Below are 18013 nucleotides of genomic sequence, written 5' to 3'. Positions count from 1 at the left end.
AGAGAAAGGACAAAGAGCAAGCAACTTGCAAGAATTTGGCTTCAAGAGTGCTGCAACACCTGAGAGGAATCTGCTAGCAAGTTTGAGAGATCCACAGCTGGTTATAGGAAAGCTCTCTATGAGCAGTAAAGAAAAAGTTAACATGGACTGATTTTATTACAGCCTGTGTAAGGGTAAGCCTGAAACCCTTCTTCCCTGTCCCACAATAGGGCACCCTGAATTCTTATACCGATAAATTACCTTGAGATCCGTTTGCAGATATTTTGAGAGTTTCAGCCTACTCCATGTAACACTGTGGAGCAAAACTTTGTATGGGTCCTACCTATTCAATGTGCACAAACTGAAGGTACCCAACAGCCAAGGCCAGGACGAAGATTAGGATGGGCTGCAGGTGTGCTTGTGGGTGAGTGAGGGAGATATACACATTGCATTTGTCTGATTTTTGTTATTTTATGCCATACTGTTTATTATGTTATGCATGGTTGTTTTTTTTTTTTCTTTATGCAGTACAAAGTTAGTTCCAAGTTAGCTTTGTGTCAGCTTCATTACTCTCTCAGAGATGTTCCACACAGCCATATCCCGGATGCTCAGTAGGGTGAGGGCTCTGACACAAAAATGCACCCCAACTCCCACAGGTACAGGATCGGCCTGCTGAATGCAAAGAGGTAAGAAAAAGAGGCGACAGGGATATAGGTGGATGCCCCAATACCCTGCTACACAGTGTTAAAGTAAGAATACATATTGCTCTATATAAAATATATGCATATATAAAACTGAGCTGCACCATGACTGTGTACATGAGCCTGCATTTACTTTGCAATATCTGCAGTCTGTGTGAGATGCGTAAATTTAACTTGAGGCCTCACGCACCAGGAGCCAGTATAGGTCGGTACAGGAAGGCCTCAACTAGGAGAAAATGATATCAAGCCTTAAATGAGTTGTCTGGTGAAAAATAACTTATCCCGTATCCAAGGATAGGGGATAAGCTACAGATCGCGGGGGGGGCCGAGCGCTGGGACCCCCGGCGATCTCCTGCATGGGGTCCTGGCAGTTGGCTGGAAGGGGGCGTGCCGTACTCTTGATGGAGCGCCGGCCGACACGCCCCTCCATGTACCCCATAGAGATACATGGAGGGGGTGTGCCGGCTGAAACTTCCTGCGGGGTACAGACGCCAGCTTCTGGCAAACTGCCGGGGCCCCGTGCAGGAGATCGTGGGGGGGGGTCCCAGTGCTCGGACCCCCCGCGATCTATAACTTATCCTCTATCCTTGGAGTTATTTTTCACCAGACTACTCTTTTAAGGGACCATGCACATCAAGTAAATTCAGTGAGTAATTTCCATGTTGAATTTCCTCAGTAGAACACTTGGAATCATCGCTTATTCCGTGCTGAATTTTCCTGCAGAAAGAATGTTCAAAAATAAAAGTCCCATTGACTTCTCCAAGAGTATTCTACAGAAAGAGTAAACATGTTTATTCTTTCCTTGGAGTTTCATAGTGTGCACAGAGCAGCAGAATCTCATTGAGATTAATGGGATTCTGATGGAAGCAAATTCCACTGTGTGTGTGCATGGGTTCTAATATGGCTGTGTGAATGGACTCTGATATGGCTGTGTGCATGGGCTCTAATATGCCTGTGTGCATGGGCCCTTATATGGCTCTGTGCATGGGCCCTTATATGGCTGTGTGCATGGGCCCTTATATGGCTGTGTACATGGGCCCTTATATGGCTGTGTGCATGGGCCCTTATATGGCTGTGTGCATGGGCTCTAATATGGCTGTGGGCATGGGCTCTAATATGGCTGTGGGCATGGGCTCTAATATGGCTGTGTGCATGGGCTCTAATATGGCTATGTGCATGGGCTCTAATATGGCTGTGTGCATGGGCCCTTATATGGCTGTGTGCATGGGCCCTTATATGACTGTGTGCATGGGCCCTTATATGGCTGTGTGCATGGGCCCTTATATGGCTGTGTGCATGGGCCCTTAAATGGCTGTGTGCATGGGCCATAATATGGCTGTGTGCATGGACCCTAATATGGCTGTGTGTGTGGTTGCCCAGTACAGAATTTTCTATTCTGTACACCTGCCTGTCCTGTGTGGCAACTTCTATTTCAGTGTCCCTGGGGCCACATCCCTCCTAAGGACTATAGAGTACTATCAAATCTCATGTCGTGTTGGTTATTCTTTTGAGGCGTTTGTCACTTTAAATTATGTTCTAAGTAACCCTGTTGTTAAGGGGAGGTGTGCAAGGGGAACCAGGTGACTTGTTGGTGACCAATGGGAACTTTCTAAACAACACCCTTTATATAGAGAGGTTAGGGTTCAGCTCACTCTCATGAGCTCTAGCTCTTAGTGCATGCTGAGGTACAGTGAAGTGAGGACCTGAAGAGTCTGTGTGATCCAAAAGGAGACCTGAGGCCTAATCCAGTCAGCACGCTTCTACTTCAAGTTAACCCCTGCACCTGTAGTGAAAGTCAAAGCTGCAAGGTAGGACATAAACCAGTAGGGATTCTAGTCCTTTCCAGTCTGAGCAAGTTAGTCCAAGTCAAGTCTGTTAACAAGCGTGGCTGCATCAGTGATGTCAATAGCAACTATAAGTCCCAGCAACCCCATAAGCTTCCTCAAATTCACCCTGCATCTCCCCAGTGCTGAACTGAGCTGTAAAGACTGTAAAACCTTGTCTACCTCAGTAAAGCATACCAGTTAACCGTAACCTTGCGTCAGAGTGATTATTTGCCCCGTACCTGGCCCAGGTGAAGCTGGTCTACCTCGGGTGGTGTATGGGATAACCATGCCCTGGCGTCACGAAGAGGTTAACCCCTTAAGGACTCAGCAAATTTTATTTTTATGTTTTCTTTTTTTCCTCCTCTCCTTCTAAAATTAACTCTTTTATATTTTCATCCACAGACTAGTATGAGGGCTTGTTTTTTGCGCGACCAGTAGTCCTTTGTAATGACATCACTGTTTAGCATAAAATGTATGGCACAACAACAAAAAATACTATTTGTGTGGGGAAATTGAAAAGAAAACCGCAATTTTACAAATTTTGGAAGGTTTCGTTTTCACGCTGTACAATTTATGGTAAACAATGACATGTTTTCTTTATTCTGTGGGGCAATACGATTAAAATGATACCCATGATTACATACTTTTCTATTATTGTACCACTTAATAAAAATCGCTAACTTTTTTACCAAATTAGTACATATAAAATCCTTCTATTTTACTGACCTATAACTTTTTCATTTTTCCATATAAGCGGCAGTATGAGGGCTAATTTTTTGCGCCATGATCTGTACTTTTTATTGATACCACATTTGCAGATATATAAAACTTTTAATACATTTTTTATCAATTTTATTTTTATAAAATGCTAGGAAAAAGCAGCAATTTATGGACTTTTTTTTTTACGTTCACGCCATTCACCGTACGGGATCATTAACATTATATTTTAATAGAAAAAAATGTAGAATCCACGACACTGGTTAAAACGTCCTTTATTGTAAATCCATGTAAAATCCAAACAGGGACAAGGTGCACCAAACAAACAAGCGAGGTCGAAGGCAAGACCTCCCCCTCGTCTGACGCCTTAATCATAGATACAGGGGATAGTGTCACACATATTTGTGTGCAAAAGTACCGCCTCTATGGGCATAACCAATCAAAGTAAAAAAATTACAAAAGTACTAAAGTTCCTAATAACTCGTAACCAAATCTAATCTGTGATTAAGTCCATTCGGAAACGAGGTGTTAAACATCAAGATCCAAAAACCTTCACGATTAAGCAGTTTTACTTTTCGGTCTCCTCCACAGGACGGTTTGGTAACCCTTTCAATACCAGTTATTCTCAGGGCACCAACATCCCCTGAGTGAACCTGAGCAAAATGCTTAGATACGTTGGAAGGATTTCTGGTTACATGTGTGCCATCATATATATGTTCCCGCAACCTGTCTTTTATGCGTCTACTAGTACAACCAACACAACCAATATTACAGGTAGTACATTGCACATAATAAATGGCCCACATAGTATTGCAATTAATGAAAGATGAAATGATATGTGAAGATCCCAGAATATTTTCACTTATTTCTTTGGTTTGATTCATGAAAGCACAGCAAACGCACCGATTACCACCACATCTATAGCAACCCTTCAAATTCAACCAAGTATTGGTCTCTGTATTATCTTGTATATGAGAGGGTGCTAATATCGATTGTAGAGTAGGGGGGCGCTTGGCTGAAAATCTACATTTTTAAGAATAGTATCCTGTTTCAAAACCGGAAGATATTTCTGAACGACACTTTTGATAGTATTATATTGTTTGCTGTATGTAGTAACAAAAGTAATCGGTTCATTCTTTTTTAGAACATTTTTTACCAGATTTCACTTTATCTCGTAGGAAATCCTCTCTTTTCATATTTTTCACTTTGTTCGCAGCAGAAGAAACTAAGTTATCGGGATATTTCCTATGTTTCAATCTAGCAGAGATTTCAGTACATTCCGAGAGAAATTTACTTTCCGTAGAACAGTTTCGTCTGCTACGAACAAATTCTCCATATGGCAGGTTTTTAACTATGTGTTTCGGATGACAAGATTGTGCATGGAGCACTGAGTTACCCGCTGTCGGCTTCCTATAGGTAGAAGAAACAACCCTTTGATCCTTCACTGATAGTTTTACATCCAAATAGTTAATAACGGTAGGATCAAAATCATAAGTAAATCTCAAGGCACAGGGGTTACTGTTAAGATGGCTGGTTAAGGAATGGCTGTGGATATAGTGTTTCTGGATTTTGCCAAAGCGTTTGATACTGTCCCTCACAGACGTCTGACAGGTAAGTTAAGGTCTTTGGGCTTGGAAACTTTAGTTTGTAACTGGATTGAACACTGGCTCATGGATCGTACCCAGAGAGTGGTGGTCAATGATTCGTACTCTGATTGGTCCCCGGTAATTAGTGGTGTACCCCAAGGTTCAGTACTGGGCCCGCTGTTGTTTAATTTATTTATCAATGATATAGAGGATGGTATTAACAGCTCTGTTTCTATCTTTGCAGATGACACCAAGCTTTGTAGCACGGTACAGTCTATAGAGGATGTGCATAAGTTACAAGATGACTTGGATAGACTAAGTGTCTGGGCATCCACTTGGCAAATGAGGTTCAATGTGGATAAATGTAAAGTTATGCATCTGGGTACTAATAACATGCATGCGTCGTATGTCTTAGGGGGGATTAAACTGTCAGAGTCACTGGTAGAGAAGGATCTGGGTGTACTTGTGGATCACAGACTACAGAATAGCATGCAATGTCAGGCTGCTGCTTCCAAGGCCAGCAGGATATTGTCATGTATCAAAAGAGGCATGGACTCAAGGGACAGGGACATAATACTCCCCCTTTATAAAGCATTGGTACGGCCTCACCTGGAATATGCTGTTCAGTTTTGGTCGCCTGTTCATAAAAGGGACACTGCGGAGTTGGAAAGGGTGCAGAGACGCGCGACTAAACTAATATGGGGCATGGAACATCTTAGCTATGAGGAGCGATTAAAGGAGTTACAATTGTTTAGTCTTGAGAAGAGACGTTTAAGGGGGGGATATGATAAACGTATATAAGTATATAAATGGCCCATACAAAAAATATGGAGAAAAACTGTTCCAGGTTAAACCGCCCCAAAGGACGAGGGGGCACTCCCTCCGTCTGAAGAAGAAAAGGTTTAGTCTAAAGGGGCGACACGCCTTCTTTACCGTGAGGACTGTGAATTTATGGAACGGTCTACCTCAGGAACTGGTCACAGCAGGAACAATTAACAGCTTTAAAACAGGGTTAGATACATTCCTGGAACAAAATAACATTAATGCTTATGCAGAATTATAAAACTACATCCCTTTCCCTTATCCCCTTACACCCTTCCCTTCAATTCCCTGGTTGGACTTGATGGACGTATGTCTTTTTTCAACCATACTAACTATGTAACTATGTAAGATACTCTATGAAATTAGGTATGGCCGCTACATCAGACGCCCAAATGGCAATGATATCGTCAATGTAGCGGCCATACCATACCACATCAGAAGAGAAGGGGTTAACAGCATCAAAAACATAAATCTCCTCCCACCACGCAACATAAAGAATAGCCAAGGAAGGTGAGTATTTTGCACCCATTGAGGCTCCAACTTTCTGTAACTAATATTTGGAATTAAACTTAAAAAAATTATGAGAAAGTAGAAATTGAATAGCTGAAAGAATAAAATATTTTAGATCTGATCCATAATTGGAATATTTATCCAAATGATACTCAATAGCTATTAGAGCCAAACTGTGGGGAATGCAGGTGTATAATGTATAATGTAAGCCATGTATAATTTGGTTGCCATGGGATATTACTGAGAACTCCAAGCAAATGCTTGGTGTCTCGTACGTACCCATAGGTACGTTTAACCAGGGGTTACAAAAATGTATCAACCCATTCGCACAAAGATTCATTAACCCCTTAAGGACCCAGGACGTACTAGAACGTCCTGGCACCCTGGGCTTTAAGGACCCAGGACGTACTAGTACATCCTGGTGTTTCTCCGGTCACTGCCGTGCCCCGGGCAGAGATCGGAAGCGGATGCCTGCTGAAATGCTTCAGCAGGCATCTAGGGCAAACGCCGAAGGGGGCCATGTAGGCCCCCATGTCGGCGATCGCCGCAAATCGCTAGGGAAATCGCCCCTGCGATCTGCAGCGATACCGGGCTGATCGGGTCTCTGGGACCCGACCACCCGGTAATTTTGCATGATCCCGGTTGTCACAGATTGCCAGGACCATGCTAAAGTATAGGAGCGAGGTGGCAAGCCTGCCACCTCCTCCTATCCCCTGCGATCCGTCGGTTAATTAACCGACCAATCGCAGGGGGGGGGGGGGCGGTTACTTCCTCCCGCCCTGCCCGGCCCCTGGATGTCCGGAGAGGACGGGAGGAAGACCGGAGGACATGGCGGGGGACGGGGGAGTGCTGGGGACTGGCCCCGGTACCTACCTCGTCCCTGAAGACCCGGATCCCGGCGATGAAGACAGCGGCGACAGGCGAGTTCCTCTTCAGCCGCGGTCGGGCCCTTTACAGCAATGCACGTCGCCGTAAAGCGACATGCATTGCTGTAATGGGACCCTGTATACTACAACTCCCAGCATGCCCAGACAGCCCTTGGCGTCTGGGCATGCTGGGAGTTGCAGTTTTGCAACATCTGGAGATCCACAGTTTGGAGACCACTGTGCCCTTCCAGATGTTACAAAACTACGCATCCTCAGCATGCCATTACTGTCCAGGCATGCTGGGAGTTGTAGTTCTGTAACATCTGGCCCTTCAGATGTTGCAGAACTACAACTCCCAGCATGCCTGGACAGTTTTGGCATACTGGGAGTTGTAGTTTTGCAACATCTGGAGGGCTACAGCTTGGACACCACTACACAGTGGTCCCCAAACTGTTCTCCTCCAGCTGTTGCGTAACCACTACTCCCAATATGCCCTTCAGCTGCCTGGGCATACTGGGAGTTGTGGTTTTGCAACAACTGGAGGCACACTGGTTGGGAAACATTGTCTTTTTCCTAACTCAGTGTTTCCCAACCCGTGTGCCTCCAGCTGTTGCAAAACTATAACTACCAGCATGCACTGATAGACTGTGCATGCTCGGAGTTGTAGTTTTGCAACAGCTGGAGGTCCCCCCCTCCCCTGTGAATGTACAGGGTACATTCACATGGGCAGGGGGCTTACAGTGAGTATCAGGCTGCAAGTTTGCGATGCAGCAAATTTTGCGCGGCAGCTCAAACTCGCAGCGGGAAACTCGCTGTAATCCCCCGCCCGTGTGACTGTACCCTAAAAACACTACACTACACTAACACAAAATAAAATAAAAAGTAAAAAACACTACATATACATATACCCCTACACAGTCCCCCTCCCCAATAAAAATGAAAAACGTCTGGTACGCCACTGTTTCCAAAATGGAGCCTCCAGCTGTTGCAAAACAACAACTCCCAGTATTGCCGGACAGCCGTTGATAGTCCACACATGCTGGGAGTTTTGCAACAGCTGGAGGCACCCTGTTTGGGAATCGCTGGCGTAGAATACCCCAATGCAAATCCCTAATTCAGGCCTCAAATGCGCATGGCACTTTCACTTCGGAGCCCTGTCGTATTTCAAGGCAACAGTTTAGGGCCACATATGGGGTATCGCCGTACTCGGGAGAAATTGCCTAACAAATTTTGGGGGCTTTTTTTCCTTTCACCCCTTATGAAAAGGGGAAGTTGGGGTCTACGCCAGCATGTTAGTGTAAAAAAAAAATGTTTACACTAACATGCTGGTGTTGCCCTATACTTTTCATTTTGACAAGAGGTAAAAGGGAAAAACGCCCCCCAAAATTTGTAATGCAGTTTCTCCTGACTACGGAGATACCCCATATGTGGGCGCAAAGTGCTCTGGGGGTGCACAACAAGGCCCAGAAGGGAGAGTGCACCATGTACATTTGAGGTGATTTGGACAGGGGTGGCTGATTGTTACAGCGGTTTTGACAAACGCAAAAAAAAAACACCATTTTGGAAACTACACCCCTCACGGAATGTAATGAGGGGTGCAGTGAGAATTTACACCCGACTGGTGTCTGACGGATCTTTGGAACAGTGGGCTGTGCAAATTAAAAATTTTGTACAGCCCACTGTTCCAAAGATCTGACAGACACCAGTGGGGGTAAATGCTCACTGTACCCCTTGTTACGTTCCTCAAGGGGTCTAGTTTCCAAAATGGTATGCCATGTGGTTTTTTTTTGTTGTTCTGGCACCATAGGGGCTTCCTAAATGCGACATGCCCCCGAGCAAAATTTGCTCTCAAAAAGCCAAATATGACTCCTTCTCTTCTGAGCATTGTAGTTCGCCCGTAGTGCACTTCAGGTCAACTTATGGGGTATCTCCATACTCAGAAGAGATGGGGTTACAAATTTTGGGGGGTATTTTCTGCTATTAACCCTTGCAAAAATGTGAAATTTGGGGGGAAACACACATTTTAGTGAAAAAAATGTATTTATTTTTTACATATGCAAAAGTCGTGAAACACCTGTGGGGTATTAAGGCTCACTTAATTCCTTGTTACATTCCTCAAGGGGTCTAGTCTCCAAAATGGTATGGCATGTGTTTTTTTTTTTTGCTGTTCTGGCACTATAGGGGCTTCCTAAATGCAACATGCCCCCCAAAAAGTCTGAAAAATGTACTCTCCAAAATCCCCTTGTCGCTCCTTCGCTTCTGAGCCCTCTACTGCGCCCGCGAAACTTTACATAGACATATGAGGTATGTGCTTACTCAAGAGAAATTGGGCTACAAATACAAGTATAAATTTTCTCCTTTTACCCCTTGTAAAAATTCAAAAATTGGGTCTACAAGAAATTGCGTGTGTAAAAAATTAAGATTGTGAATTTTCTCCTTCACCTTGCTGCTATTCCTGTGAAACACCTAAAGGGTTAAAACACTTACTGAATGTCTTTTTGAATACTTTGGGGGTGCAGTTTCTATAATGGGGTCTTTTATGGGGTATTTCTAATATGAAGACCCTTCAAATCCACTTCAAACCTGAACTGGTCCCTGAAAAATAGTGAGTTTGAAAATTTTGTGAAAAATTGGAAAATTTCTGCTGAACTTTGAAGCCCTCTGGTGTCTTCCAAAAGTAAAAACACGTCAATTTTATGATTCAAACATAAAGTAGACATATTGTATATGTGAATAAAATAAAAAAATATTTGGAATATCCATTTTCCTTACAAGCAGAGAGCTTCAAAGTTAGAAAAATGCTAAATTTTAAAATTTTGCATCAAATTTTGGGATTTTTCACCAAGAAAGGATGCAAGTTACTACAAAATTTGACCACTATGTTAAAGTAGAATATGTCACGAAAAAAAACATCCTTGGGAATCAGAATGATAACTAAAAGCATTCCAGAGTTATTAATGTTTAAAGTGACAGTGATCAGATGTTCAAAAAATGGCTGGGTCCTAAGGTGTAAAATGGCTGGGTCCTTAAGGGGTTAATAGAGCCAATCCCCGCCAATATTTTAATAGTTGGGATATTTACACATGTGACGATATCAAATATGTTTTTGGGGGTAAAATGGGAAAAAAGGGACATTTACATTTTTATTGGGGGAGGGGATTTTTCACATTTTTTACTTTTTTTAATCCTTTTTTTTTACTTTTATTTTTACACTTTAATAGTTCTCATAGGGGACTATCTATAGCAATCACTTGATTGCTGATACTGTTCAGTGCTATGCATATGGCATAGCACTGATCAGTGTTATCGGTCATCTTCTTCTCTGGTCTGCTCGATCTCAGACCAAAGCAGAAGACCCTGGGAGACGGCCGGAGGCAGGTGAGGGGACCTCCGTCCACCATTATGGATGATCGTATCCCTGCGGCAGCGCTGCGGGTGATGAGATCATCCATTTTAGTGACTGCACTGCCGCAGATGTCATGATCTGTATTGATCACGGCATCTGAGGGCTTAATGGCACACATCAGCACGATCGCTGATAGCAGTCGGGTCCTGCCGCGCATGGGTCCGATGCTCGCGGTCATGTACAGGACGTAAATGTATGTCCTGGTGAGTTAAGTACCACCGCACCAGGATGCACATTTACGTCCTGCTTTGTTAAGGGGTTAATACACACACATTACCCCGTGCGACACAACATGTGCATATGTCCTCATATGGCTGTGTGCATGGGCTCTAACATGGCTCTGTGTGTGGGCCCTTATATGGCTGTGTGCATGGGCCCTCATATGGCTGTGTGCATGGGATCTAATATGGCTGTGTACAAAGCTAACTGTGGAAATCTGTGCACTCCTGTTTTATTTCTTAGTTCATTTTCAAGATATCTACAGTGACTCTCATGGGAAATTTCACAAAAAAAAAGAAATTTTTGTACATTTCCTATATTAATTCTTTACTGTTTTCCAGATCTCTGCTTGCTGTCATCTAGCTGGGACCTTCTTTGGAAAAAGATCTCCTCTATCTGAGAACCGTGCGTCCACCACATAACCAGGATATGTTTTATCAACTGAAAGTGAAAAATGTAAAGTTCCTATTGAATGAGATCAAGCAGAAATATTAAAAAGTGATCAATTTACAAAATATATTAACATAAAAATAACATTTGTCTTTTCAAACCAGCATATCCCTTAAAACTTTAGACGGTGCCTGTAGAGGTTAGTATGGCACTTTTCTAAAACAGATATCATCTATATATAGGGCTGCACACATTTTATAAATAGCCAACGGCTGTCCGGGCATGCTGGGAGTTGTAGTTTTGCATTATCTGGAGGGCAGCAGTTTGGAGACCACTGCTGTAGACGTTTTGACTGCTGGCTATGTAGAAATTGTATTTAGTGTAAACAGTGACACCTAGAGGCTGAATGTAAGTATTACGGAAATTCACTTCCAAATGTCATCGTACGATGATGGAGATTTTTTTTACATCTTTAATTTGTGTGGTGGTAATGTGTACGTGCGTCAAATTTATGGTGGCATAGCATCTAATAAACATGGGGCTGGTAAAAAAAAAATTATTACACTTCATGGCACCATTTTGTATGGTTCTTCCTCAACCCCTAATGCAACTTTTACACGTGTCTGCTCTATATTGTGTGCCTTTTTACAAATGCTCTCCACAGCCAGTTTTGTAAGCAAGGCATATAAGTTGGGGGTGGTGCAGGTGGTAAATCAAGTGCAAAAACAGTGTAAATTAAGTCCCAGCACTCACCAAGTATATTCAGGTATAAGGAGCTTTATTGCATATCCTACAAACCAAAAAGGACGACTTTTAGCAGTAGCAGAGAAAGCTAAACGCTGAAACACATCCAGTTTGGTAAACCAGGTCTGGACTGGTATACATATGCAACAAATCCACGATTACTGAAAAAACATTAGAGTATGTGTCATTAACCAAAACTTTTCATATAATGTAGATAATATGATTATATGTAGGTGAGACAAGCAGCGCTCTGTGCAGGCTCCTGGCCTTTCAATCAGCCTGCTGTGTGAGCCAGGAGCATTTCACAGAGCCTCAGTGTACAGAGCCCTGCTTGTCCTCAGTGTACAGAGCTCTGCTTCTCCTGAGTGTACAGAGCCCTGCTTGTCCTCAGTGTACAGAGCCCTGCTTGTCCTCAGTGTACAGAGCCCTGCTTGTCCTCAGTGTACAGAGCTCTGCTTGTCCTCAGTGTACAGAGCTCTGCTTGTCCTCAGTGTACAGAGCCCTGCTTGTCCACAGTGTACAGAGCCCTGCTTGTCCTCAGTGTACAGAGCCCTGCTTGTCCTCAGTGTACAGAGCCCTGCTTGTCCTCAGTGTACAGAGTCCTGCTTGTCCTCAGTATACAGAGCCCTGCTTGTCCTCAGTGTACAGGGCCCTGCCTATCCTCAGTGCACAGTGCCCTTCTTGCCCTTAGTGCACAGAGCCATGCTCATCCTCAGTGGACAGAGTCCTACTTGTCCTCACTGCACAGAGCCCGCTTGTCCTCAGTGCACAGAGCCCTGTTTGTCCTCAATGCACAGAGTCCTGCTTGTCCTCACTGCACAGAGCCCTGATTGTCCTCACTGCACAAAGCCCTGCTTGTCCTTAGTGCACAGAGCCCTGCTTGTCTTCACTGTACAGAGCCCTGCTTGTGCTCACTGCACAGAGCCGTGCTTGTCCTCACTGCACAGAGCTTTGCTTGTCCTCAGTGTACAGAGCCCTGCTTGTCCTCAGTTTACAGAGCCGTGCTTGGCCTCACTGCACAGAGCTGTGCTTGTCCTCACTGCACAAAGCCCTGCTTGTCCTTACTGCACAGAGCCCTGCTTGTCCTCAGTGTACAGAGCCCTGGTTTTCCTCAGTGTACAGAGCCCTGCTTGTGCTCACTGCACAGAGCCGTGCTTGTCCTCACTGCACAGAGCTTTGCTTGTCCTCAGTGTACAGAGCCCTGCTTGTCCTCAGTTTACAGAGCCGTGCTTGGCCTCACTGCACAGAGCTGTGCTTGTCCTCACTGCACAAAGCCCTGCTTGTCCTTACTGCACAGAGCCCTGCTTGTCCTCAGTGTACAGAGCCCTGGTTTTCCTCAGTGTACAGAGCCCTGCTTGTCCTCAGTGTACAGAGCCCTGCTTGTCCTCAGTGTACAGAGCCCTCCTTGTCCTCAGTTCACAGAGCCCTCCTTGTCCTCAGTGCACAGTGCCTTGCTTGTCCTCGGTGCACAGAGCGCTGCTTGTGCTCAGTGCACAGAACCCTGCTTGTCCTCGGTGCACAGAGCCCTGCTGGTCCTCGAGGCACAGAGCCCTGCTTGTCCTCGGTGCACAGAGCCCTGCTTGTCCTCGGTGCACAGAGCCCTGCTTGTCATCGGTGCACAGAGCCCTGCTTGTCCTCAGTGTACAGAGCCCTGCTTGTCCTCGGTGTACAGAGCCCTGCTTGTCCTCGTGTACAGAGCTCTGCTTGTCCTCGGTGTACAGAGCCCTGCTTGTCCTCGATGCACAGAGCCCTGCTTGTGCTCACTGCACAGAGCCGTGCTTGACCTCACTGCACAGAGCCATGCTTGAGCTCACTGCACAGAGCCGTGCTTGTCCTTACTGTACAGAGCTTTGCTTGTCCTCAGTGTACAGAGCCCTGCTTGTCCTCACTGCAAGGGGCCTGCTTGTCCTCACTGCACAAAGTCCTGCTTGTCCTCAGTGCACAGAGCCCTGCTTGTCTTCACTGTACAGAGCCCTGATTGTGCTCACTGCACAGAGCCGTGCTTGACCTCACTGCACAGAGCCGTGCTTGTCCTCACTGCACAGAGCTTTGCTTGTCCTCAGTGTACAGAGCCCTGCTTGTCCTCAGTTTACAGAGCCGTGCTTGGCCTCACTGCACAGAACTGTGCTTGTCCTCACTGCACAAAGCCCTGCTTCTCCTTACTGCACAGAGCCCTGCTTGTCCTCAGTGTACAGAGCCCTGGTTGTCCTGAGTGTACAGAGCCCTGCTTGTCCTCAGTGCACAGAGCCCTCCTTGTCCTCAGTGCACAGTGCCTTGCTTGTCCTCGGTGCACAGAGCGCTGCTTGTGCTCAGTGCACAGAGCCCTGCTGGTCCTCGAGGCACAGAGCCCTGCTTGTCCTCGGTGCACAGAGCCCTGCTTGTCCTCGGTGCACAGAGCCCTGCTTGTCATCGGTGCACAGAGCCCTGCTTGTCCTCGGTGTACAGAGCCCTGCTTGTCCTTGGTGTACAGAGCCCTGCTTGTCCTCGTGTACAGAGCTCTGCTTGTCCTCGGTGTACAGAGCCCTGCTTGTCCTCGGTGCACAGAGCCCTGCTTGCCCTCTGTGCACAGAGCCCTGCTTGTCCTCAGTGTACAGATCCCTGCTTGTCCTCAATGTACAGAGCCCTGATTGTCCTCAGTGTACAGAGCCCTGCTTGTCCTCAGTGTACAGAGTCCTGCATGTCCACCTACACTTCCTGTATTTGGACTCCTCACAGAGACACACAGGCAATAGCTGCAGAGACAAAAGTTATACACATTTTTTAACCAATGTATATAAAAAAATATACATATAATGTTATTTTCTACATTATATTAAAAGGTTTTGCTGATGACAGGTAACCAGACTATGACATCGCTACACAATTGTAGAAAAAGCATCTAAAGTCATAATGAAAACAAATCATGCAACATATCGCGTGGCAAATCAATACCACAAAAACAGGGTAAAACCAATGATAAATTTCACCCATGAAGTCTGTTTGAGAGCCTGAGAAAAATTGCCAAATCCCAGTTGTTGTTGTTGGATCATACTAGCTTCATTTGGATATTGAAAAAATTAAAATGTAACACCTCACCGCTGCAGATCAGTGACTCCTTGAAAAAAACCTCCCAGGTGCACAGGGTAACAGCAGCTTACCTGCATGATATAGAAAGACCATCCAGGGAATTTATCATTGTATGTGTACAGAATATCTGGCAAAATCCAGTCAGAAATTCAGAGTGTGCCCAGATGGCAATGTCTACAACAAGGATTCCGCCTAAAGGATGAGAGGTAGAATATCCGCCACTGACATTCCGTAGTTTGCACTGTGCAGCGGAATCCCTGCTGCAATGGAGTTTCTGAGTGAAAATACACTTTGAAATACTACTCGGAAATTCCCTAGGGTACGTTCAGGAGCTTAGGGCTATCAGAAAAAATTGATTCTGTCAAATATCGTGAAATATCATTAGACAATACTAGTATTGATTCAGAATATGTTTGAATCGATCTTTTATAAACTATTTATAAGTAACATTTACTGTATTTCACCGTCTTTCTTTTGTATAACACTTAAACTCCCGACCACTAGTTGGCAGTGCACTGCACAAGAGCCTGTTATTCACCAGCTTTATCTCACCCGCAGCAGAGAAACAACAAGATCCCGTGAGAGTCGTCCCGCATATGGTCTCCCGCCTGTTTGCTCTTTAGTCTCGCCGTAGCTGCTGCAGAGTGAATGCTGCTTCAAACATGGCTGGCAATGAGAAAGAGATACGGGAGGCTCCGGGGATTTACAAATCAAACATTTGGACTCATTTTGTTTGCGATAATAAACCAGGAAGTGAGGACTACGACAAGAGCCACGCTGTGTGCAAAATATGTCACTCCAGAATCAAATACTGCGGGAACGCGACAAACCTATGTGCCCACATGGCCAGGCATCATGGCGACATAGAGGTAAACGCAAAACAAGCAGCTACCTCCACCTCTCAGATGACTCTTGAACAAGCCAATTCAGCCAAGTTTCCACCAGGCTCGATTCGTGCAACAAGAATAACGCAATCTGTCCTCCTCTTAGTGTGGTGGAGAACGAGGGCTTTCATAGTATGGTGAACGAGATGGAGACCCTCTATGCCATACCCTCCCGAAAACACATCACGGATATCGCCTTACCCAAGATGTACAAAGATGTAAAAATGACTGTGCTGGATGAACTGAGTTCTGCCAGGAGAGTCGCTTTGACATGTGATGCTTGGACATCCAGATGCACCGAGTCATACGTGATCATAACAGCTCATCACATTACGGGCGAGTGGAAGTTAGTCTCCCATGTGCTGCAAACGCGACCTATATATAACAGCCACACCGGGGAAAACATTGCAGGTTTGCTCCGTGATGCTCTTGATGAATGGGGCTTGACTGCCAAAGATCCTGTTGTAGTCACAGATAATGCTGCCAACATGGCTGTGGCTGTTAGACTGGCACAGGTTAGCCACATTCAGTGTTTTGCTCACAGCCTAAACCTAGCCTCACAGAAAGCACTTAAACTACCAGCAGTGGCCAGACTGCTTGGAAGAATTAGGCGTGTCACTGGCTTTTTTAGGCGCAGTACAATAGCTAGTCACCAGCTAAATCTCAAACAGGACCAACTCCAGCTACCAAAGCACAGGTTTATTACAGACGTTGTTACACACTGGAATAGCTTCTATAACATGACTGAGAGGCTTTTAGAACAGCAACCAGCAATATTTGCAGCACTTCTTTTCAATGAGGTCAGAAAAAAATGAAAAGGACATCTTCACATTGACTGAGTCGGACATCACATGTGCAGAAGAGGTCCTCAAAGCATTGAAGCCTATGAAAGATGCCAAATTAGTGATGTCAGAGGAGAGCATGCCAACACTGTCACTGATTGCACCACTTCATGCCAAGCTCATCATGGGCACCGAACAAAGTCCTGATGATTCAGATACAGTCAAGGATATTAAGGAAGCAATAGCACAAGATCGAAAAAAAAATAGATATGCAAATGAAAAGGAGACCCTGTATATGGCATCAACTGTTCAAGAATCTGCCCTTCCTCCCTGATGAAGAGGCTGATGACATCTACGCACGACTGACTGAAGCTGTGGAGGTTGAGATACATTTGTATATCTTAAGTTTCAATTACTTATTATTAATACTGCTTGTTTTTGTTTTTCAGCAGCAAGAAGAAGAGGAGGACAAAGAAGACAATCAACCAGCAACCAACATCCAGCCACCTATGAAGAATCCCAGAGCATCATCTGCATTGCTTGGAACAACTTTTCACTTTGCCAAAGACAATCCAGCACAAAAATCTGCACATGATGTTGCAGCAACTGAGGTTAGAATGTTTAGAGATGAAACCCCCTTGCCTCTCAATGATGACCCTCTTGACTGGTGGAGAAAGCACATTGCAGAGTATCCTCACATAGGTAGAGTAGCAAAGTATTTTCTCTGCATCCCTGGTAAAAGTGTCTCTGCAGAACGAGTTTTCTCCACTGCAGGAGACCTTGTGTCTGCACAAAGAAGTGTCCTTAACCCCTTAACGACGCAGGACGTATATTTACGTCCTGCGCCGTCTCCCGCGATATGAAGCGGTATCGTGCCGCGATCCCGCATCATATCGTGTCAGTCCCGGTGCTCATCAACGGCTGGGACCCGCGGCTAATACCACACATCGCCGATCGCGGCGATGTGCGGTATTAACCCTTTAGAAGCTGCGGTCAAAGCTGACCACCGCTTCTAAAGTGAAAGTGACCCGGCTGCTCAGCCGGGCTGTTCGGGACCGCCGCGGTGAAATCGCGGCGTCCCGAACAGCTGACCGGACACCGGGAGGGCCCTTACCTGCCTCCTCGGTGTCCGATCGGCGAATGACTGCTCCGTACCTGAGATCCAGGCAGGAGCAGTCAAGCGCCGATAACACTGATCACAGGCGTGTTAATACACGCCTGTGATCTGTGTAAAAGATCAGTGCGTGCAGTGTTATAGATCCCTATGGGACCTATAACACTGCAAAAAAACAGTAAAAAAAAGTGTTAATAAAGGTCATTTAACCCCTTCCCTAATAAAAGTTTGAATCACCCCCCTTTTCCCATAAAACAGTGTAAAAAAATAAATAAATAAACATATGTGGTATCACCGCATGCGTAAATGTCCGAACTATAAAAATATATAATTAATTAAACCGTACGGTCAATGGCGTACACGCAAAAAAATTCCAAAGTCCAAAAAAGCGTATTTTGGTC

General features: G+C 45.2%; 1 protein-coding gene across 1 annotated transcript in view; it reads right to left on the bottom strand.

Annotated features, from left to right (window-relative positions):
* The window catches only part of LOC130354998 (ADP-ribosyl cyclase/cyclic ADP-ribose hydrolase 2-like), a 78827-nt gene extending 67713 nt beyond the window's left edge, over positions 1–11114 (bottom strand). The window contains exon 1 of the mRNA XM_056555181.1: positions 10964–11114. Within this exon, the coding sequence (XP_056411156.1) occupies positions 10964–11052 (89 nt within the window). The 5' untranslated portion in view covers positions 11053–11114. The remainder of the gene's footprint in view (positions 1–10963) is intronic.
* Between the last annotated feature and the right edge of the window lie 6899 nt (positions 11115–18013).

This window comes from Hyla sarda, chromosome 1 (assembly GCF_029499605.1).
Source record: "Hyla sarda isolate aHylSar1 chromosome 1, aHylSar1.hap1, whole genome shotgun sequence".
Lineage (NCBI taxonomy): Eukaryota > Metazoa > Chordata > Amphibia > Anura > Hylidae > Hyla > Hyla sarda.
Note: the sequence above shows the minus strand (reverse complement) of the source record. Positions and strands in the feature narration are given on the sequence as shown.